Source organism: Ailuropoda melanoleuca, chromosome 6 (assembly GCF_002007445.2).
Source record: "Ailuropoda melanoleuca isolate Jingjing chromosome 6, ASM200744v2, whole genome shotgun sequence".
NCBI classification, from domain to species: domain Eukaryota; kingdom Metazoa; phylum Chordata; class Mammalia; order Carnivora; family Ursidae; genus Ailuropoda; species Ailuropoda melanoleuca.
In genome coordinates, this window is record NC_048223.1 from 61,471,185 (window position 1) to 61,495,532 (window position 24,348).

The window sequence follows — 24,348 nt, forward strand, 5'->3', positions numbered from 1 at the left end:
CTCGCTGCCTTCACACAACCCTTTGCCTGTGCGACCAAGTGGGAAGAGCCGTGAAAGTACAACTGCCCAGGTCACTTGACAGAGCTCTGCCTTCCCAGCCAGAAGCCCAGCACCAGCCCGTTGCGTAGCTGTGCTGGGCAGCTAACTTCCAGGATTGAAATGACAGGTTGTAGTCCTTTTTGCAAAACAGCAAAAAGTGAGAAGTGACTTTGGTGAAACTTGAGAAGCCGCGCTATAGTTTGCACATGGACGTGTGATGCCATTCTGCTCTTGCCAGGATATATGCAACAAGGGCAAACCCCAAATAAAAGGTTTCTAAATCCTTAAATTTCGGTTTGGGGAAGGTCTCTACACATATTCCTCCATGCATGCTACAGGTCTGCAAGCATCCAAAAGTGCTTATATAAAAATTCGTATGGCAATGAGACACCCCCTCTGCTCGGCAGGATCAGAAATGTTGCAGGCCGCATCTCTACACGCCTCTTCTCCATGCACATGCACACTTGAGGGTGAAGGGAAAGTGTGTCAATGCTGTAGAGACCCCACATCATTAAGGAGGAGATATACTATCTTCAGCATGTACCGAATATGGTATATACTGTGAATGTTCTGGGAGTATGTAATATTCTAGAAAGAGTTCCATTAAAAAGGACCTACAACTTAGCCTTGGCATTTAAGGGACTAACACCAGTTTCTAGGTAGCCACTGGCTCATGACAATTTGACACAGTTTTGGTCAGAATTGATGGGGCGCCTGGGTGGCACAGCGGTTAAGCGTCTGCCTTCGGCTCAGGGTGTGATCCCGGCGTTGTGGGATCGAGCCCCACATCAGGCTCCTCTGCTGTGAGCCTGCTTCTTCCTCTCCCACTCCCCCTGCTTGTGTTCCCTCTCTCGCTGGCTGTCTCTATCTCTGTCAAATAAATAAATAAAATCTTAAAAAAAAAAAAAAAAGAATTGCATTTATTTTCTTCCTACTAGAAACTAAGTCCTAAAGCTACTTTCCAATACACCTGTAAGAATGAGTGAAATAAAGACCCAGCAGGGTATCAGAAACAGTGTGGGGGTACAAGTGTGCTCCCAGAAGGTGCTGGCTGGGAGTGGGGCCTTGCTTCCTAAGATGATGGGGATACAGGCCTACAGTCAGACCAGAAGCATAAATCTGTTCCCAAGAGTGCAATATGAATATTTCTCCCTATAAACATGTCAAAGCATACCACCCCACTGGCTTTGAGCTTCCGGTGACCCTGAAGTGAATCAGATAACAATACAACTCTGACCCTAGTCATGTTTGTGGAGCTTTCTTTCATCCCTCAGAGTAAACAGTTCGACACCTGGTAAAAATCAACAGAACAGTCCTACAAAGTGTTACTTGAATTTATTTTTAAAATGGAAAAACAAACATATTGAATACAAGTTCTACACTTTGTAACTCAAACGTCATTTTTAAAAATTTCACAAATTTTAAGACAGTTTACAAAAAGTTAACCAATCCCTTTGAATGCTTAATGTTAAAATCTTGTGAAGGTACAAAATCTTTCAGGGAACTGGCTGACTTTGAACATAGTTTAAGGCTCAGTTGCCAGCCCCATGAGAACCAGCTGAAGCGAGGCTGTGCTGTCGTTGTGGGGCCCTGCCTGGCTGAGCCCCGAGCTCGGGCCAAAACAGCCCACTGGAGCTCCAGGAGGGCAGGTCCAGGAGGTGGGGTGACAGTGCAAGATCCCCAGGCGTGGGGTCATGGGATCTGGGGAAACAACTAGCAAGGGGAGTTTGGAGCAGCAGCCAGAACTATGTGATGTGATGGTACTGGGCGTCTAAAGCAATCTAACTCAAACCGCGAACTACAGAAGAAATGGTAGCATGCAGACGTCTCTTCTCTACTGCAGTCTTATACTGTGACATAATGCTTCACTAATTTAAATTCTGCTCCTGAATCCAAAGGGCTTCTTGCCCTGGCTTGATCTCGATTATCCTGTAACAACTACTTCCAATGTGGTCCATGAATACCTTAGATGAACAAATCCTTAGTTTCCTACTCAGAGACAAGCTACGTGGTGATGTGACCTTGGCAAATTAAGCATAAAACACAGTGTCGTATGAGAAAGGGCATTTCCCTAACGTTCTGATAACTGTGATTTCATTATCAGAAGATGATTACGTACATTCTCAATCATGGCAAACAATTATAATCAAGGTACCTAATCCTTAGTATATTTCCCTGTGATCTTTCCTCAGAACTCTGGGGAAAAGGACTACATCATAATGAAAGCACTCAGAGATTTAAACAAAAAGCCCATGACTCTTTACAGACCATTCTACCTAAAGCACTCTAGTTAATGTCATGCTATGAAACAACTTACCATGACCTCATTCAAGACACTCTGCAAAAACACCTGATCTCATCTACCTTTCTAGCAGAACATACGTTGCTAAGAGTTTATCCTAAATTTCCCCAAATAGTTTACAGAAGTACTTATTTACATAAGTGCTATCATCATGACATCTGTTAGAAGCGTCACCATTTTCCAGAAGAGAGAGAACAAAAGTCAAAGATTATAAAGAAAAGCCAGAATAATAACTAGGATTCTCATAAACTGATTGATGGAACCCGACAGAAAGAATACTTAAGGCTGTGCTTCTCCCCACTCCCTCTGAGGGAAAGAACTGTCCAGAGAAGCCAACAACAGATGTGGGCCGTGTCCGCTGTCTGACAGAGGCAGCTGGTGAGAAGGGGAAAGGGGAAAGGTCGTGCTGTTCCACAGCCCCTCCTGTCTGCCTCTGTGGGCTGGATGAGGACATACTAGTCATGCGTGTGGAGCTGGGGGCGATGGAGCTAGGCCCAGTGTCCACCTCAGTCCAAGGCTGGTGTTCTCAGCCTTCTAATTATGAAATCACTTTTCTGTCGTGCAAGCCAGAACTTTGGCAAACAAGACACTTCCTGCATGTTTCCATTTTAGATTTTGCCTCCCAAGGAACAGTAGGATGATCTCAAAGAAAGGGCTGTTAAGCAGAGCAACACCCTGCATTGGTATTCAAATTCCATTTTAGAAGACTGGGGGGGAGGGGAGGAAATAAATTACTGACCTTATTTGGAAATAAACAGGTAAATTCCACTTATTATTGAAGCTGTGATAGGCAGGATGGGCTCTTAATCTTCTCACACTGGCCTGTGATCCACATTGCCGTTCAAATGCTCTCACAAAATCCATACTTATGGTGTATTTCTAAAATAAGAACGAACAGGTGGAATTTTCATTGTAAGCAAATTAACCAGAGACGGGAACATACAGGGAAAGCTGTAATCAAGATAAAGAAGGTGAACACTTTGACTCTGTTTCCAGAGCTGATAAGGATCTGAAGAGCTCCTGCTTCCCAGGTCCTGACTTGAAGATCAGGTAATGCCCAAAGTGGTTCAGTGACCTGCTCAAGGTCCTATGTGGCAAGCCCATCCGGAAACCCAGTGCTCTGTAAACGACAGCTCTCATATTCTAGGGGAGCCCTAACCTAGTCCATTGGAACTGGAAGAGACTGTAAATTAAGTGGTATCATTTTCACTGCCGCTCCAGAAGAAGAAGTAGAACATTTTCAAAAGGATAGAATCAAACCAGGTGAGTAATCACGTCATTTCTATAGGCGAAACAGCACAAAAGCTGACGGGGCGCTCACACCACCAGGAACAGCAGCAGCTGAAACTTACTCAGTGCTCACCACCTGTGCGCTGGGCCTAAAACTGTCCTATTGAATTTCGCCCACAAAACTACCCCATCAGGTAACTACTACTGCTAGAATTTTAAGGATGACATTTCCTCTTCTGTTTAGGCTCAGAGAGAACTTACCCAAAGACAAAGCTAATAGAGGACACAGAACCGTGGTCAGTCAGCAGAGCAAAACCGCAGCTGTTATGAAATGCACATTCCTTTGTGGGTACTCTAGGCCCCAAGTGCCCAAGCTCTACAGGGAATGAGTGTGGACCTTCCATATGCTTCTTAATTAAGAAGCTCCCCAAACCATTGACCTAAATATGGTGAAGTCTGTGCTTAGGCCAGAATTGTAGTGCACTTGATACCACACGTTTTTAATTTCTTTCAATTGGTTCTGAGCAACACTTACGGAATCCCCTGAGTGTGGTCTAGGCGTGTGGAATTGAGGAAAAGGTATTATTCATCCTTTTGGGATAAAACATATCCAACCTCTGCATACGATGGGGCGCTAAAGGAATACAAAAATGTTTCTCTCTTCACAAGAAGCTTGTCATAGCAATGCTGAAAGCTGAAAGCATTTTTTGAAAGAAACTGACAGATGCTATGCTTGCTTGAAATATACCCACCAACATTAAGTACTGGTTTAGAATTCTAAAATAAACCTGCTACGAGAAAGTGTCATTTCTGAGCTGAAACATCTCCCGAGCCTAACATGATCAGTACAATTCTCTAGAGTACAGCAAAACGTAAAGGGTCTTAAACGGTTCACGCCTAAGACCACTATTTCATTCTGCTATAGTATCTATTTTTAAAAGCCCTAATTTTTAAAATCACAAAATCACTGTCATACAATTTACCAAGTGACACCAAGTAATCATATCGTTCAACATACTGTTAACATCACACAATTAGTCAAGAGAATAGGTAAGTGGTATTTCTGTAATAATAAAGCTCCAAATTTGTTGTATTACCTGTTTTTGAAGTCCATTATGCTGCAGGCTCACCACAATTGCTGTGTACCTCTCTACACTTTAAAAATTAATAAGGATTTTATAATCCAATCAATACCTTTTGTTTTCCTTAAAAATTATACAGTACAGATCTGCAAACCTAATTTTTCATGGAAAACAACTGCAAGGAGACTGGTTTTTAATGGTCTTTAGGATCTTTTTTTAAAGTGAGAAAATAATGTACGTATCTAGTCACAATTGTGTTTAGACCGGATTTTAGTATACATTCTCAAATTAAAATATTTATTCCCAAAAGTATCAGAGACTATTACTTGGATTAAACAATTTTGTAAATGCTACTCACAAACTCAAATTTTTATTTTTAAAAAACCACAGAACCAAAACTGTGCAGAAAAGATGATTAGTCTCAAGCCTCTGGTTAGTATCTTCAAGAATCAAGATGGTGGAGGAAAAGGTACCTCGTGAAATGCATCAGGATTCCCAGGATTAAAAAGAGAAGGCAATTTTTCTTCTAATCCTCGTACTATTTCCGGCCAGACAGAGTTCACCAAAAAGTCATATCCGGGAACAGTATTGCCTTTTTCACTGTAGGACAAGAGCGAAACCTCAGTCAGATACACTGTGCTCTTTTACAAAGGGCGAAATTCTACTGTGGTGATTTTACTAGAAGTTCCTCAGCCTAAAACTTATTTCAATCTGTACAAAAAACTCTCTCTGTTAGTTAGCTGGTTTAGAGCCCCACACTTCTATGTTACTCCTTGATCCCAGTCTCACCTTGAAGCTGGTATGTCCTCTGTATCCTGACTCTTCTATTTACCACACAGGAAAGCAAGCTGGTGTCAAACTGCTTTGGCCCGATTCCTCCCCTAATTAGGCCACCATATTTACACTCTACCTTGGAAAAGAAGTAGTCTAGTAACACAAGAAAAGCAATCTTTGCGTTCAATCTTAACACCGTTAAGCCCTGAAGCGTTGTAAATTATGCTAATTTACCAATTACGAACAGCTCTGTGAAGATGAAGCCATCTCCAATATCACCTTTAGTTCTAAAATTCTAGGACTGTTCCATGTAACATCTTGATCACAAATCCTGATACGAAAAACTTGCCACATTAATGTTTTTTTTGTGTGTCCCTGCTTTATTTTGCATTTTTTAGCAAAAGGGCTGGACTTTGGATTTCTAAGTCACAGACGTCAATGAGAGGCAACACAGAGATGAAACATTCACTCAGAGCCAGAGTGCCTGGGTTCAAATCGTGGGCCCTTTAACGTCTATGTTTGGTTGTCTTCATCATTAGATGGACATGACAGGATGTGGATCATAGGACCATCATATGGGTTAATATCTGTAAAGCATTTAGGCTGGGGCCTAGCATACAGTAAGTGCTATGTTAGTAATGGTTACATACATAAGTAAATAAATAAGGCAGATTCCTCAAGTTTCTCTTGAACTTAAAAACACATAAATAAATATCTTCGAGGCAAATACCACCTCAATGACTACCCACTCTGATTACCGTATATTGTGCAATATGCTCTATTTTAAGATAATTTTAACAATGGTGAACAATTCAATATAAGTTCTTATTTCAGCAAAACTGGGAGTTTTGTAGCTTAGTTGTGATAGCAAATTGGGATTTACTATGCTGGTATTAAAAATAAACAGAAAAATGCTTTCACAATTTTCCTGCTTAGCAAAAATTATCAGGAAAGACAGGTTATCAAGGAAGCTATGCCTCACTTCCAGAAAGGGATACCAAATAATCTTACTATAGTTCAATATTGATAAGAAATCACCGGTGGTGTGGAGGAGGGCTGGGGAGGGCAAAGAAGATGCAAGTACTTCCACATACCCAATGCCACACTTCACGGTAGTATATACACTTTCCCTCATACTAAGAACTAGCTCTATTAAGGTATCTAGAGAAGGAAAGAATAACATTAAGGATTTTAAAACGACAGATGCACAAAATATAAGCAATATTAAATGACAAGATCTCCTCATCCCCAAGGTAAATATCTACTTAAAGCCCCAAGAGAAAATTTACATCCTCAAGATTAACAGTTGAACCAGATGGCAAATGAGAAAAGTAAATCCTTATTCTTTGGAAGATAAATCCTACAGGCCACTGGTGTTGCCAGATTATAAAGAGCACATACAGAGGTGACGCAGGGAAAAAGTAAAGAATGCACAAGGGAAGCACTGAGCCAAGCGTGTGGAAACTTGAAGGCAGGAGCTAAGCGGGGGGGGGGGGGGGGGGGGGGGGGGGGGTATCGGGGCAGCATAATGAGGGTGCTTGAGGCAAATGATGACCTACTAAGGTACAATTTAGATTCCTCAATGGGACACCTGGGTGGCTTAGTGGTGAAGCATCTGCCTTTGGCTGAGGTCATGATCTTGGGGTCCTGGGATAGAGCCCTGCGTTGGGCTCCTTGCTCAGTGGGGAGTTGGCTTCTCCCTCTCCCTCTGCCCCACCCACTCATGTTCTCTCCCCCACTCTCTCTCCCCTTCCCTCTCACATAAATCTTTAAAGATTTTATTTATTTATGTGACAGAGGGACAGCCGGCAAGAGGGAACACAGCAGGGGAGAGGGAGAGGAAGAAGCAGGCTCCCAGCTGAGGACCCCGATGTGGGACTCGATCCTGGAACGCCAGGATCACGCCCTGAGCCGAAGGCGGATGCTTAATGACTGCGCTACCCAGGCGCCCCCTCACATAAATCTTTAAATAAAAAAAAAAATTGATTCCTCAAATTTCTGAGGCTTCTACATGAGTTCTGCCACAATGAAAACTGTGGAAGAACTTGGAAAGCTTTGAAACTTGACATTTCAGGACCAAGACTAGCCTTGTCCAATCTAATGACTGGTTTTTTCCTAACTGTGACTTCTTAAATTTTGCATCATGACTTTTTTTTTTTTTTAAGATTTTATTTGAGAGCGAGAGAGCACAAGCCAGGAGTCGGGGCAGAGGGAGAAGCAGACTAAGCTCAGAGCCCAACATGGGGCTCGATCCCAGGACCCAGAGTTCAGGACCTGAGCAGAAGGCAGATACTCAACTGACAGCCACCCACGTGTCCCTACATCATGACTTCTGAATTCTTACATGAAATCCAAATCCAACTAAATCTTCATGATTACTAAACACAAGTGGCAAAACCAGGCTTTCCCTAAAATCACATAGTGGAACCAGGGTACTTCAATGGTCAGGTGGCATATTTAGTACACCAGATTTTTCTTTCCAAAGAATAAAAATTCAAGACCAAACATATTGCTTGCTTATTTCATAAAGTTTAGGGACCTCATTTGCCTTTTTAATGCTGAAAATAGATTAATTCTTTCATTTTGCAGACACTGGGTCGTTGCTATCTTTAGCAGGTGTGAGCAGGAAGGGGTGGGCAGCGCAGAAGGGGAGCACGTGCTAAGCCTATGGACATCAGTCCTCAACAGAGGCAAAAGCCAACCTGTACTGGAATCCAGAGGACGTGCTTAACGCTGAACATTAGGATAAAAGATGGTCTCTTGAAAGAAGTGGTATCTCAGGGATGCCTGGGTGGCTCAGTCGGTAAAGCGCCTGCCCTCGGCTCAGGTCATGACACCAGAGTCCTGGGATTAAGCCTCATATTGGGCTCCCTGCTCAGTGGGGACCCTGCCTCTCCCTCTGCCCCTCCCTCTGCTTGTGCTTTCTCTCAAATAAATAAATAAAATTATTTATTAAATATTTACCTTGGGGATGAGATCTTGTCATTTAATAAATAATAATATTATTAATAAATAATCTTAAAAAAAGTGGTATCTGAGCTGGGGCTTTATGTGGAGTAAGAAGGGGTCAACAGAAAGACAAAGGGAATGGGAAGGGCAGGAGACAATGAGGGAAAACACAGAAGCACACAGTACAGTTGTTCCTTGACTTACGACAGAGTTAGCTCCCAAAAAACCCATCGTTCAGTTGGAAATCTCATAAGGTGAAAATGCATTTAATACACCTAACCGACCAAACATCAGAGCTCAGCCCAGCCTGCCTGAAATATGCTCAGAACACTTACAGTATCATACACTTGGGCAACACCATCAAACACAAAGCCTATTTCACGATGAAGAGTCTGATATCTCATGTAATTTACTGAACACTGCACTGAAAGCAAGAAACAGGATGGTTTAAGTGTGCTGGCTGCTGACCCTTGTGATCGCATGGCTGCCTGGGAGCTGTGCTCGCTGCCCTTGCCCAGCACCACAGGAGTGGATCCTACTACAGACCGCCAGCCCAGGAAAAGACCTGAGTCGAAATGTCAAGTATGTTTTTTACTGAATGTACATCACTTCTGCACCATCGTAAAGTCAAAAAACCGTAAGCTGAACCAACGTGAAGTCAGGGACCTTCTGTACAAGGTGCGTTAGAGAAGGTCAAGTGCTACCGTCTGGCCGGGAGCCACAGTGGTATGGGGGAAAGTTCTACAGTGGAGAACAACCGGGACCAGAGCCGAGGAGACCAGATGGGGAGAGCCTGCTATCCTGGACAAAAGGCAACAAAGGTCTGGACTGGGACGATGGCAACGGTGGAAGGAAACGGGATATTCATGAAACAGAACTGGAAAGCCACGGAAATGAACTAAGAGAGGGAGGGAAAATTGAACACGACTTTAATCACAATCAGTATAAAACTTGTTGAATTAAACTGAATTGATATTTCTAGACAGATGATGACAACAGAATAATGGAAGGAAACCAATTTTGAATTCAAACCTGATTAAGGAGAAAGTGTGAGAAGGGAACAGTAGAGGCTCTGGAGTCAGAGAAATATAACCTTTAAGATTCGTTCCCACTATTCGTTTCCTTCCCTGTAAACCCAGGCTAGCGATACCCGCACCTCACGGCACTGGTAACAAATAGGAAAGTGCACACATTCCCAGGTCAGACAAGACGCCAATGATCAGCAGCGCGCCGGGAGGTAACAGGTGGTCTGAGCTGAGGGGCAAGCACAGCAGTTTACGTCACCTGGAAATGGCTCCTCCTGTGACTTCTCGAAGGAGGCGGCAGTGGTGAGGAACGAACTCCAGGAGCTTATCGTACATGATGTGAAGGCCATCTGGGTGAGACTCAGCAATCTGCTCTACAATCACCTACCAGAAGGAAGAGCATTTTTTTTTTAAAGAACCTGAAAGAGAAGCATGAACTGTACACTACAGAGAAAAGAATAAAGAAAACCTTAAAAATACGCTTCCTCATTCCTCCTCCCCACGTGACATGTTTCTAAACTGGAGGTGAGTAACAGCTGCACTAAAAACTAGGTCCTGGGATTAGGGGACACAGTTCTGACCCTGGGGGACACAAAGGCTGGGTGACAGAGACTGGCCTGAAGCTGAAACATCACACACACTCATCTGCTTCCCTTCTGAGCTTGAAAGAAAATACCACGTTCCCAGACAACGGCTCTGTACCCTCTTCACCTTGGCCTTGTCATCTACCATCACCAGATTAGGGAAAGAGTTGAGACAGAGAGTGATGGAAGAACACACATCTTATTTTGCTTTGGTATTTTATTTTTTGTGGTAAGGTTGAGTTTCAGGAGGTGAATCACAAGCAAACAAAATACAAACGTGGCCATAGTTCATTTAACATGCCACTGAAACTTAAAGTACTTCCCTAATTTAGCATATTAGATTCAGCTCAATGAAAAAAGCATAAATTAGTAACTAAAATATTTTCACTTACTGATAAAGAATAACATAATCTTTTTCATCCCCCCCAAGAGATAGCTACAAAATACAATAGGATACACACAGAGAACTGACAAATCATTTAGTTTTAGTAATCCTAATGAAGCTGAGAGGATTACTGAAATTAATCCTTCAATTTCACTTATATCAATGCGATTCACTGTCCTATTTAAACTGGAAGACTTTCATCCTGAAGTCATGGTGGGTAGCTTTGTACTTACTGGACAGAAAGAGCATGCACACTGGCAAGTGACTGGAAGCAAGCCCTCAAACACTGAGGACGGGCTTCATGACTTCTATCAGCTTGAACCAGATGAAACTGACACTTTCTAAGTCGGAAACTGCTGAGGGCTGACACCTCATACGGCGCAGCCTACCCCTGGCTGCTCAGAGGCAGGATGTACTTACTTCCTATATTAACTACAGCCTCATAGGTCAAGGACCTGGGCAACCAAGTGCCAGAGTTAAGGTACTACCCTGCTAACTTGCCCATAAAAGCCCTTCATCTTTGAATATTCCCTCCCTCCCACCTTCCTGGCCTGGCAAACTCCACACTTTCTAAGACTTAGGCTAAATCTATTCTGTGAAGACATCTCCCCTCACGGACTTTCCACGCTCACGGGATTGTCTTCCAGCTCCTCTAACAGGCACGTGCGCCGTGTGGGGTCATCTGCCTACCTGTTCTATTCGACCCCCGCACTGCAAACATCCTTCACGGCAACTTCACTGACGTATAATTTACAGAACTTAAAACTGACCTGAAAATGTTCTGATCCATACCTTCTTCCTAGGCAAGACCCCCTAGGAAATTAAGATGATCCCCCAAGCTATGGCATCGCGAGAAGATACCAGAGCACATGCCTGACTCCTGCCGCACTGGCGGTAGCTGACGGGGACTAACCCTTTCTTACACCCGAAGTGCAATAACTAGGAGAATCTTCACAGAAAGATCCCTGCTCTCTCTCTCACATCCAGTGAAGAACTGATGTCAGAGCAGATGCTCTGTGTTTGCTGAATGGAGAACAGGAGGTGCACAAACCTCATCCATGTATGGCTTCACCAGGACTTGACCAACTAAGGCCTCCGCGTCCCGCGTCTTGTCGATTGTGGCGTAGGTCCGTAAGCAGTGCCGTATTATATCCACATTAGATGTCTGAAGACCTTCTAACAGCAGGCCTTCCAGGGACTGCTGCAACATGGCCGTAATGCCAGCTATCCGCTGCAAGAAGAAACAGACAAGTAAAGAAAGCTCCAGGTAGAACAGTTTCTAAAAATTCAAATACATACATATATATGTATATATATGTATGTATTTGAATTTTTAGAAAGATGTTCATTTTTATATATATATATGAATATATATATTCATTTTATATATATATGTGAATATATATTCATTTTTTATATATATGTTCATTTATATATATATTCATTTTATATATATATATGAATATATATATTCATTTTTTATATATATATTTATATATATATGTTCATTTATATATATATATATATATAAAATGAACATCTTATCCTACCAGAATACATATAAGATTAAAATATTAATATTTCCTGCAGAGTAACAACACATATCTCTTCTCCTCCTGATTTCTTTGTAAGTAAATCTTTGCTTCATCGAAGGAAAGTTTAGACAGAATTACAGAATGACAAGAAGTTATTTTCCTCTTAAGCTACAGAGTAAACCTGACAAATGTGCATTTAAACCCAGTCAAGGGCTTTGGATAAACGAATTCTGACTACATCATATAATGTGTCAAGTTACATGAAATCAGAATTAATTTTATTACTCGTATAGTTTGGAGGATATGCTTGTGTCATTCCACAAAACCTACACAGCGTGACACATAGGAAGCAGGGGCCCAAGCAACAAAAACTGAAAGAAAAAATTCAAAGAGAGCTTCAAAATCCTGTAGAGCAGCAATTATCAGGGGTGATGCTAGGTTAAGCCCAATCGGCTGGGAAATTCACAAACAGCAAAATGAACATCTAAATCAATACTTACCGGTCTTACTTTGTCCAGAAGAGGCATGCCTTTGCTCTGAACAGCATGAAACTGTAACTGGTTAAATTCTGTGGCAATTCTCTCCAAAATCTGTCCAGTCCAAAGTGGGCTAGTAGAGACCATTGTAGAAATGTAATTCCCAAAGTCATTTAATTTCTGAGACCACATCACCCGGTTAGCAACGGTGAGGCTTTCACACCCCCTCTGTTATAACTTTCTTCACAGCGTGTCCCCACGCCCCGCTGTGACACAGCTAGTGCACCTGCACCTGCGTGCCATCAATTTTCACGACAAACTGTATGTGCAGCAGGTTCCAGGTGTGGGGGGGTTGGGGGGGGGGGAGAGGTCATTCCGTAGAGGCCACTGATGCTGCCCGGGCTCCAGCCACAGGGCCCAGACAGGTAGCAGGAGCTGTTCTAGGTCAGTCTGGGTACAACTGCATCTTTGCACCACGTTCCTCAGGCTCTCCCACTCATGACCTTCCTCCTATCTAACCTCCTTCTCTCTCTCGCCCTATCCTATCACTCACACATGAATCTTCTTCTTCTCCGCCTGCCTCATTCTCCCTCCCTCTAAAACACCTCTAATACTTCTAAAGTACCAGCTACTGTTGTCTCCTCAATCAAACAAAACTGGCCCTCTAGCAGCAACAAATGAAATGCCTCAAAATAGCTGATTTTAAGTTTACATTTACTGAACAGTGGAAAGAGCAAGCTCCATGCTCTGGGTCCTAGTGAGAAAACACTCATTGTGAATCTGCCACCAAGTGTAATGAATGCACTTCCCTCCCGCCCCCCAAACACATGATAAAGCATCAACACCACTCAAAAGGAAGCTGAATAAAAAAAAAAAAGAAAAAAAAACTATAAAGGCCCTGAAGCACCTGCTGGGCTTTTCTGAGGCATCCTACATCTGATGACGAGCAGTCAGGTGGTGAGGAGAGCCCACAGCATAAGGAAACACAAGATGTATGGAGACTGGCAGCAGTGCCCCGTCCTACGGCATCCAAACTAGTGTGCAGGGAAACCAAGTGCCCAGCACGACCAACCCCGAAGCCTAATCCCTGACTCTACTGATTAAGCTCGTGTGCATTTCACATTTATCCTTATCTCAACGTCTCTTGGCCTGGCAAGCACGCTGTATTTACTATGCACCGAACCTGCTCCAGCTTTCCTTCCCCTACAGCTCAGAGCTGCTCTTCTCAAGAAAAAAATCCTCAAAGGTAATTCTGAGCAAGAAAGAGCAGAATGTCTACTTATCAAAGACAGCACTGCAAAGGGACAGGATTATAGAAACAGAGATCACTGAGGTGTTTCTATCAGAAGAGCACAGCGGAATGACAAAGATGGGAAGAACACTGGAAGGCAGGCTTCCCAGAGGCCAAACGAGGACATGGCTGGAGGGGCCGTGAGAGCTGCTGAGGGCCGCAGAGAAGCGGAGCCGCTGGAGACACACAGGCCCCACCAGACTGGTCAGAACGGACGCTCACGGAGTCTCTGCTAAGTGCGGACAAACGGTGGCAGAAGCACAAGCGCTACGGGCTGAAGACACAAACACGGCAGGGACTGACCACTTAGTTACACGTTTTGATATGAAAGGAGGCAGCGACCTTGGATCCTAGAATCGCTTCCTTTGGGATGTCTCCGTTCTTCATCTACATCATTAGAGATGCGGAGCATATGGTCTCTAAAGTCCCTTCCAAATCTAAAACCTTAACTCCTAAAATTAAGAAATCCAACATACCTTTAAAGGATGACCAAGCCTCTGAACTATGGGTGCATTCAACCTGGATTTGGTTGGTTGGTTTTGCAGGTTATCCAATATGACTCATGGAAAAATATTACAGCTATCAATGTGATTTTAAGAAAAGCTCATGTGAGACTGAAATTTGACCCATATGAGGGCCTGTGTATGCCCAGTATGGCTGAGCGTATCTCAGCAGTCGAGATAACCCTGCAGATGGAGCGACTGTTAGCCTGACATGACAGAGGACACAAGGCACCGGACGACCTTGACTCACAAGGCACCAGACGACCTTGACTCACGAGGCCCAACTGGTACATGCAGGACAAGCCTGTGCTCTTCCCATTGCACCACCATGCATCCCACTGGTGTGGGTAGGACCTAACAACTCATTTTCTGAGTCACTCATCTACCTGGCTGACTGAAAGTTCACACCAGGGAAGGAATAAGACAGTTACAGTATAACGAAGAGAGCCATCATTTTTTTCTTATCTCATAAGCTTTTTCTTTCCTGTTTATACATTTCAACTAAATGTGTCCTATACAGTTTCGTAATGATATAATGTTGGTGCAAAATACATTGATGGTAATACTCTGGGCATGTGTAGAAAAAAAAATCTAAGAAAGATGAATGGTACACCTTGAAGATCAACAGGATTTTGTTAGTCCTCAGGGAAGGTGATTCCAAATATAAAAATTTTCCACTGGAAGCACACTGCCTCGGACCCCCTGAAAGGTGACATGTCAGAACTGTGGCCTATAGCCAAAGGGTGTATAGGGACGTATTAGAAACTTTGCCATTTTGTGCGCTCCACTCTCCTGGAGCTACATCCAAAAACACTCAGCCACAGACCTGGATTTTCTTCTTGTTCAGAAATGAATTCTAGCTAAAAAAAAAACAAACCCCAAATTAGACTGGATATGACGTATTAATTAACGTGCTATTTATAAAAAAATGCTTACCTGCTTGCTTCTAGTGCAGATGTTTCTTTAGAACTTTGAGAATTTAAGATTTTTTCAATTTTTTCAACTGATCGAATAACTTGTATAAGCCTCAACACACACATCTATAAAAATAAAAATTAAGCAAACAAAAAGTTATGATCTTTATTCTTAATCATCTTTATTTCCCATGCTAAATGCAAAAAATATAAAACCAAAAGTCAACTTCAAATATACAGAGCATCCTACATTTTAAATATTTCTAAAAACACAGAGCTCCCAAGAATGCAAATCTTAATTTTGGCTTTCTAAAACAAGCATATTTCAATATTCTATTCCAAGTTTATAGAAAAAAAAGAAACACCCTAGACTTTTGCCTTCTCATATGCTGTACTCTTATTTCTTCTTTTTCCCATCCCGAACCTATGGGCACTCCATTTCTTTCTTATTTTTTAAGGATTTATTTATTTATTTGAGAGAGAGAGTGCATGTGCGGGGGAGGGGCAGAGGGAGAGAGAGACTCTCAAGCAGACATCCTGCTGAGCATGGAGCCCGATCCAGGGCTCGATCTCATGACCCTGAGATCATGACCTGAGTCGAAATCAAGAGTCGGACGCCTAACAGTCTGAGCCATCCAGGCGCCCCTCCATTTATTTTCTTATGGCCCTTTATTCATGTTTTAATTTTAGTTTCTGATCATATTTACCCTCTCAGTTTACATATGCATGATATATCTATATACCCAAGTGTCAATTCATTAAAGACCTTCTGCACTACAAATATTATCACAGAGGTTGAGGGACATTATGAGAACTCTCATCCTTAAAAGAACAAAAAAATACAAAGTCATCCATTCAATGAATAGTTACTGAACACCCCCTGGGAGCTTACATTCTTCCTGACAGTGGGGACACGAGTGAATTAAACAAGAAAAATGCCCTGCTTTCATGAAGCTTATCATTTTGTTTGGAAATGCACTACATGAATTCTTTGGACAAAAGCTGAGAGGAGATCTAAAGGAGAATTAAACAGAAGGTCTCTCAAATAGGCTTCTCCCCCCTGAGATTTTAACAAAGATGCTAATAAATACACATAGGGAAACACTGTATAGAGCAGCAGGCTGGAGTGAGAAGTCTGCAATCCCAATGCCCACTGTGCCCGTACATCTTTATGATCGTGAATAAAATCGGGCATGCGTTAAATAGGTGATGGGCACTAAGGAGCGCACTCCCAGGGGTGAGCGCCACGGATGCACAGAGCCGCTGCCTGTCTTGCACACCCGAAACTAATTCAACACTGCATGTTAACTACTGGGAATTAAAAAAATAAAAGTTAAAACCAGAACATAAAGAAAACAAAATCAGAAAATAAAATTAAAACCCAGGAACGCTAAACAGTAAAGGCAGTGCATACAGAGGTCTACTTAAGGGAGGGAAACAAAAGAAGAAATACACATGGCAGAATGAGAGCGCAACATACTGTTTCTTCTAAAACAAAAACCTGCAGCAGGATACCAAGTTTGCTTTAGAAAGCCCACTTCTACCCTAACCTCTAAGCAGGCATGTTTTCTTTTCAGGGGTGCTGAAAATTCATATGGCGGTTAAACTGTCAAGTGCTTCGCCAACATCAGTTATTACTGTTTCTTGTTCTGGAAAAAGTAAGTGATCTTGAGACCATGTGCGTACCTCTAAAACTCTGTCTTATTATTTCAAGTAGATAACGTGACATTATAATGTGTAATACGCACATACATGAGAGTTTTGGAAAAAAAGTTGAATAGTGCTGACAAGTATGAGGAGACAAGATGAGAGGGCTTTAACGGGCATGCAGCATAAGAATTGTAATGGAGGATACCTTTTTCTTCCTTATGTCCTCTTGTTTACACATTCGTTCATCTACTGCCCGAATTCCTTCACTGACAGATGACCTGAGACTCTTTAAAAGAACAACAGAGAAAATGTGTTGTAGAAACTGTTTTGTCACATATCGTTTATACGTCTCACTGAATTCCACACAAGTTAATACCTGCACACCAGTACTACCCAGATATTGACAAAACCACGAAATACTAGACACAGTTGCTGTTGAGGGTACTCATGATTTGGGGGCAAAATGACACAAAGGCAGGGTCGCACAGCCAGAAGAAGAATAATACATATACAGAGAAAGTCACGGGGGTCAGGGCAGAGAATGGCTAATCTGAAGCAAAGTATAGGACAGTCTGGAAAAGATGTGGGGCTCGAATCTGACTCTGGAAGCCTGTGTGTTGCTGAGGTGGGGAGGGGATGTCGAGAAGATGTAAGTGCGTTCGCACTCGGGGTTAGGGTTGGACGGACACACAGCCGTGTGCACTGCAGGCTTCCTTCTGGAGAGAAGTAGAAATAGGAAGGGAGGGTCAACTTAGGAGGACTTCACTCAGATGAGGTCTTTAGATTCTGCACATTTTGGAGAACTAGAGAATGTCGAAGCACTGATGCATCATGATGAAATGCTGTTTTGGAAATACCAGGAATCAAGAAATAAGAACAGGAGGCCAGAAAAAGGGAGAGTGCATAGGTGGAGAAACATGTCCAGAAGCTAATGAATGAAGGCAAGTATAAGGTAATTAGGAATTAGGGCCAAAACAAAGCTAATGGAAACAACTAGAATAAAGTGGACATACCACAAAAATTCTACGGGAAGGTGAATTCACTCCATCACCACTATGAAATACCTCCTGGACGTCAGTATTGTGGTAGCCCATGGGGATACAATGATGAAGAAGACAGAAACAGTTGTATCCCTCAGTGATCTTAGGATCTCACAGAGCAGCTTCATGAGTTGGGACCAGAAAGGCAGGTCAGGCCTGTGGCTGGGCAGGACAAAAGTGGCTATAAAGATAGGCCATGGAAAAGGGAGGGGCTATGGTGCTCGCAGGGGGCGAGGTGGGACGGCAGCCTGTGGAAGCAGAGCAAATCTGCTTCCAGGGAGGGGGTTTTGAGAGAAGAGTGGGAGGCCAAAGGAAGGCTGGGCTCAGAAAACAGCACCACTACAAGGCTGGGGGAGGAAGAGGCACACCAAAAAGGTGGCGGGAGAGCCACATAGTGGCTGGTGTGGAATCCAGCAGCACACCACAAAAATCACTTCCACTCCAAGGAAAAGTACCTTAACAAGATATGTAAAATTCAAACAAGACATAAACAACGGAAAGTATTGGCTAACTCAAGGCACAGTTCAAGATTTACCTCTTTCACACATTCTTCCCTGCCTAGCCCTCCCCTGGGCTTCTCAGCACTGACATTTCTGTTACTCTCCATTTTTCTTGGTTCTAACCATGCATTGTATCTTCCCTTAAATTATCTTTTACTTATAGTCTCTTAGGTTGCAGGCACTGTCTTAGGGGCTAGGTGCACGAGGCCACTCAAGCTAGAGGAAACACACAAGGAAGGATGGTGTCGTGCACCAAGTTTATGACAGTGCATCAGAACAGACGAAGGCTGGAAGTCAGGGCACCAGACACGGACTGGGGGAGGTGAGGAGGACAGGTCAGCACAGTTTTCTGTTGGAAGTGATGCCAAGCTCCCCCTCTACTGTTCACCCAGGTGGAGTTCCTATTCCCAATGGCTTAGAGGTGGAAAGTCCCATTCCTACAGTAGAGATTTTTCTGAGTTAAACATTAAAATGTAACATTTATTAGGTATTATATTATATTTATATTAGACTTGAGTTACATTAGGATTACATAGCTTTTGCAGACCAGTCTAAGAATCTAACCACATGTAAATTACGGAGGGGGGGATTACAAATTGTTAAAATACAAGTCATCCATAAGTTGGAAACCACTTACATATGAGCAAAGTGGCATTAATAAGTTGAATTTGGAAATACACTTCCTCTCCCCTGACATTTTAAGGCTGTCTACTCTGAGAATCTGTCTTCTTCAAATCGAACATGTTTTTTAGGTTGTAATAGCATACGCCAAAATAGAAAACCATTTACAACTTTCTGAAGGTGAATACTATAATCATGAACCATTAAAAAACAACCACCACCACCACCAACCCAACGGATAGAAGGAATTCTTGGAGAAAAGCCAACGAGGACAACATGCTTCACGGTAGACTGTTTTATATCATTTGGAGACTTACCAGAACTTCTTCTCGTAATTGTCCCAAAGGCACAGAAAGCTGATTGAGGGCTTTGTCCATGCCAACCTAAAGGCAAAATCAGGTTGGCACAGACACATCACAATCAGGAGTTAACAGTGACGTATCTGTTTAATGATCAAAGCAGTACCAGGCTTAAGTTATTTTTTTGGCACAACCATATTTTGCTAAGTCACTAGCTAAACAACAGAAATGTTATTTTGCCATTAATGTTGCTCACAGAATATGAAAAAAATCTGTTGATATACATGAAACTATAAAAATAAGGGAAGTCATGATAAATGAAAGCTTCTTTATGAACAATTTGCCTTTAGATGACATTTTAAATGAATGTGAAAAATTTTCACAAAAGGTGAACAGCTCTCTGTCTGTAATATACGATACTCAGCCAGCTGATGTGAAAGTCTGATGGGCTATGTTTCTCCCAAACATTATTATAACCCTTGAGAAAAATCCAAATTAAATAGAACAGAAATAAAATTTTTTAGGTTTCTAATCCTTTTGGAACATTTATCTTAGTGGTGTATTTCCCAAAAGCAAATATGCCTCATAATGCTTCCTGAAATTCCCATGGAGCTGCTACTTTCTGTACTTCTCTGGACAAACAGATTTAAAACAAAATGAAACATCAACAAGGAGACTTTTTTGCCAAGTAATAAAACTCAACATTTCTAAATGGCTTTTACAAACAACTGATATACTCATTACAAATCACTCTTAACATTTTTATAAAACCAAACCTTCTAAATATCAATACTGGCCAATGTTCCCTCAACCTAGCTCTGGCTAACACATACACCTGGGAGTAAATTAAACATTTCCTTAAGAGTAGTTATTTGCTCCTGTAAATTAGTCTAAACCAAGTAAGACTTCAGGGGTAATCACTTAGCAACTAACAAAACAACAACTCAGGTATTATTATCCTTTACTTTTCAGTACTAATGAATTCAAAACATAATCAAGTTAGAGCAGCCTTAAATGAATAAAAACTAAAACCAAAAAGGTGTATTCCAAGAAGTTTAGTTCTTTTATTAATGAGATTGGTAATCTCTTCAAGTTCCTGGAAGGGGGAAAAAATCAACTGAAAGGTTTCTAAAAACACCGTGCACTTTTAAAAATAAATATGAATGAGAGAGAAAGTGTGTGTGTGTGTGTGTGTGTGTGTGTGTGTGTAGGACTTGTGAATCTCAGGTTTACCAAGTTTGTGGAAAGGTTGACAAAATCTGCATAATCCTTGTTGATGAGCTCAACCATGGCTGTTTTAAGAAGTTTATAGTAGAGTTCCAGATCTCCTCTCAGTTCCTCCAGCTGGACACGCTTCCTACAGTCAGACACAAAATGATCGACATCGAAATCTTCCTGAAAGTCAAACCAGAAAGAAAAAATGAGTGTACTGATATCATACTTTACATATAAAAGTAAAATCAGAGGAAGAATAAGAGAGAAATGCCATTCTATTCATTTAAGAGACTACGTTACTGCAGGGGAAAAGTGCCTCTGAGTACACACAGGGACAGCAGGGGTCTGCTCACTTCATAAAGGGGCAGGAAAGGGGGCCCCTAATCAAGAGCATTCTCTCCTGTTGCCTAGATTATACAAGGCATTTTATTTTTTTTAATTATACATTTCAAAGAGGCTCCTTTCAAAATAGAAACAGCTTTGTCTTCTTAATTTTAAAAGTAACAAATGTTTATTGACAAACTTTCAACCAACCAAGAAGTAATTACATAAAAATCACCCACTCTCTGATGCTCTACAGTTAAGCACTATTAATGGTTTTTTTTTTTTTCACTATTTAACATTATGATTCACATTCTTCCAGACTTTATTTTGGTCTTTCTCTTTTTTATTTTTTAAGATTTTATTTATTTGAGAGAGAGAGAGAGAGAGATTGAGAGAATGAGTGGGAAGAGGGGCAGAGGGGGAAGTAGTCTCCCCGTGGAGCAGGGAGCCTGATGTGGGACTCAATCCCAGTATCCTGAAATCATGACCTTAACCGAAGGCAGTCATTTAACCGACTGAGCCACCCAGGTGCCTTGGACTTTTTTAAAATATAAATTACTTTTTAAAAAATTGAGATATAATGGACACATGTTAGTTTCAGGTGTACAACATAACAATTCTGTATTTTTATCTACTGTGAAATGATCACCACAAGACTAGTTAACATCCATCACCACACACACACGTTTTTCTTGTGCTAAGAACTCCTAAGATTTAGCAACTTTCAAATATACAATAATATACAGTATTATTTACTCAGTCACCATGATGTACATTATATCCCCAGAACTTATCTTATTAACTGGAAGTTTATACCATTTGACCACATCATCCATCCCTCCACACCCCCATCGCCTCTGGCAACCACCAATTTGTTCTTGATGACTTCATTCTGTTCTGTTTTTTAGATTCCACATATAAGGGAGATCATATAGTATTTGTCTTTCTCGGTCTCACTTATTTCACTTAGCATAATATCCTCAAGGTCCATCCGCGTTGTTATAAATGGCAAGACTTCCTTCTTTTTATGGTTGAATAATATTCCATTGTAGACACACACATTTTCTTTACCCACTCACCCATTGGTGGACACTTATTTCCAAGTCTTGGCTCTTGTAAATACTGCAATACTCACTACTGTGAGTGTAAGTCTTGCTGACCACTGGAGCCAGGTGATCTAGAGGTTCTCACCAGGTAGCAACTACAAAACCTAGGGAATCATATGAGCATATAAGCTCCCTTCCAGGAGATACCAGGAGCGAGGCAGAGGACAGTGCAAAGATGGCACCTGCCGGCTCCACCTTTGGAGAAAACCTTACTAGGCCCCCGGGATGCGTGTTTAATGAGATACCTGCCCTTCAGGGCTTTAAGATAAGCAAATGAGCCTCTTTTACAGAAAGTCTGAACACTGCTCAGTCTGCTGCTTCTGTGCTGAGTTCTGGGGTGGGTGAGTCCATTCACACAACTGCTTTAAGAACGGTTTCTCAGTTCACTACAGGCTTGTGGGTCTCACGGATGCAAGCCCTGATGGCTTTCAAAGCTAGATGTTTTGGGGTCTTGTCTCTCAGATGCAGGTCTTAAAAGCTGGGGTGCCAGATGTGGGGTTCAAACCCTTTGCTCCTCAGGGAGAAGCCTGGGGTTGTAAGTACTCTCCCAATCATGGGTCGCTATGCCAGGGGTGGGGTTTATGGCAAGATTGAAACTCACGTCAATGTAGGTTTTCTTCTTATTCATCTAATGTGTAGGAGTCACTCAGCTAGTTTTATGGATTTTTCCAGAGGAAATTTTTCATATGGAGCCGTAGATTCAGTGTATCCAACGGAAGAGATGAGTTCAAGATCCTCCTACAGCACCCTCTTGAACGGAAACCCCAGATCTTCTCTGCGTGTACACACACACACACACACGCGCGCGCACGCACACACGGAAGCTTAATACTCAGGCTCTTCTAAACTATTTCCCATCTAAAAATATAACTTCATTGTCTTTTCATAAAACACATACATTTCTATTCATATTTTATGTGGATGTTGAGTGTTCCATTGAACAGATGTTCCACATCTTTCATAATCAATTTCCAAGTATTGATCTCACAGGATTAGCTATGCACCGTTTCCCCTCTATAACACTGTGATGCCCCTGGTAGGCTAACATGCTTCGAGGCAGCAAATCACTATGTACTTCACCTGTGACTTTCCTGCTCACTGAGCTGTGTAGTCAGCAACAATCAGATGATTGTTATCATCATTAGTGATGATTCCCAAACCAGTTAAGGCCACTTACACTTACTTCATAACTATGTAATTTTATTAAACACTGTGTAACCCAACAAAATATGAGTGCAAAAAGAGCACTGTTCTTATGAAAACTAAGGCAGATACTCTGGAAAGACTTGATACAATGAAATCACTAAGAACATTTTTGCCAAATTAGGTATGGATGAGATGACCATGTACCAGGTAGGGAGGGGGTGATCATTGGATTCTCATTCAATTCAGTTAAAGAAACTGAAACTGAATGCAAAAAAGACAGCATAGGAATCTTTTTTTAAAAAGATTTTATTTACTTAATTGAGACAGAGAGGGACAGCATGAGCAGGAGAAGAGGCAGAGGGAGAAGCAGACTGCCTGCTGAGCAAGGAGCCTGATGTGGGACTTGATCCGAAGACCGCGGGATCATGACCTGAGCTGAAGGCTGACACTCACCGACTGAAACATCCAGGTGCCCCAACAACTTAGAAATCTAATCAGCAGACCAGTTTTCAAAGAAAAGAGCCTGGCACTACCCCAACGGAGAATAAATGTATGTGTGTGTGTATATATATATATGTATATATATATATTTTTTTCAAATAAAATTCTAAGAACTACACGCACCATTCCTTAAGAGTACCTGTTTAAACTGACTTTCTTAGTTAATCAACCAAACACCAACCTTGAGAGTGTTAGAGAAGAGGACTTCAAACCAAACCATAACTTCACAGTCATCGACTGAAAACCACCTGCTTCTTAAACTGGGGCCAGAAATTGCCTGGACTTTCGTCTCTTGAGACCCTCCCAGACAACACCTTACACCACAGTTATGCAGCACATCAGAGAAAGAACAAGGGAGCAGGACTCAGCTCCTAACCCTGGCTGTGCTACTCACCAGCTATACGCCTTCAGGCCGATCACTTTGCCTGCCTCAGTTATATGTTCCTTGAAGTTCTGGACTTCCTGATGGCATTCTAATTGTATAACTCAGCCCTACTGAAAAAATTCTATTAGGTAATATTAGTACTCAACTTACCATTGATGTATTTGTTCTCAGATAAACAAATGTTGCGTAACACAAGACTAAATAACTTGGAACATCTGTGAGTACTGGGTTAGGCAGCTTTTGCTGTGACAACGAGCAAGTCCAAACTCACAGTGGCATAATACAGACACATTTCACTTACCAGGAATGGGTTTTTATAGTGTAGGTTTACCAAGTATTTGAAAAGAGAGTATTCACAACACATATATTTATGGTCAACTGATTTTTCACAAGGATGCCAAGACCATTTAATGTGGAAAAAAACCCAGTCTTTTCAAGTGCCTACTACTGAGACAAGTGAATATCTACACGC

General features: G+C 41.9%; 1 protein-coding gene across 4 annotated transcripts in view; it reads right to left on the reverse strand.

Moving 5' to 3' along the window:
* The window catches only part of COG2 (component of oligomeric golgi complex 2), a 48,158-nt gene that overhangs the window by 12,293 nt on the left and 11,517 nt on the right, over positions 1-24,348 (reverse strand). For 3 of the 4 annotated variants that reach the window (XM_011235221.3, XM_002927610.4, XM_019808321.2), the window contains 9 exons: positions 20,433-20,594; positions 19,218-19,283; positions 16,945-17,025; positions 15,112-15,215; positions 12,406-12,514; positions 11,422-11,601; positions 9,661-9,785; positions 5,127-5,253; positions 3,081-3,220 (listed from right to left, as the gene is read on the reverse strand). In XM_011235221.3, coding sequence (XP_011233523.1) covers positions 3,081-3,220; positions 5,127-5,253; positions 9,661-9,785; positions 11,422-11,601; positions 12,406-12,514; positions 15,112-15,215; positions 16,945-17,025; positions 19,218-19,283; positions 20,433-20,594 — 1,094 coding nt within the window. Of the gene's footprint in view, positions 1-3,080; positions 3,221-5,126; positions 5,254-9,660; positions 9,786-11,421; positions 11,602-12,405; positions 12,515-15,111; positions 15,216-16,944; positions 17,026-19,217; positions 19,343-20,432; positions 20,595-24,348 lie in introns of those variants that run through there. The other variant, XM_034662524.1, reaches the window with a different exon arrangement.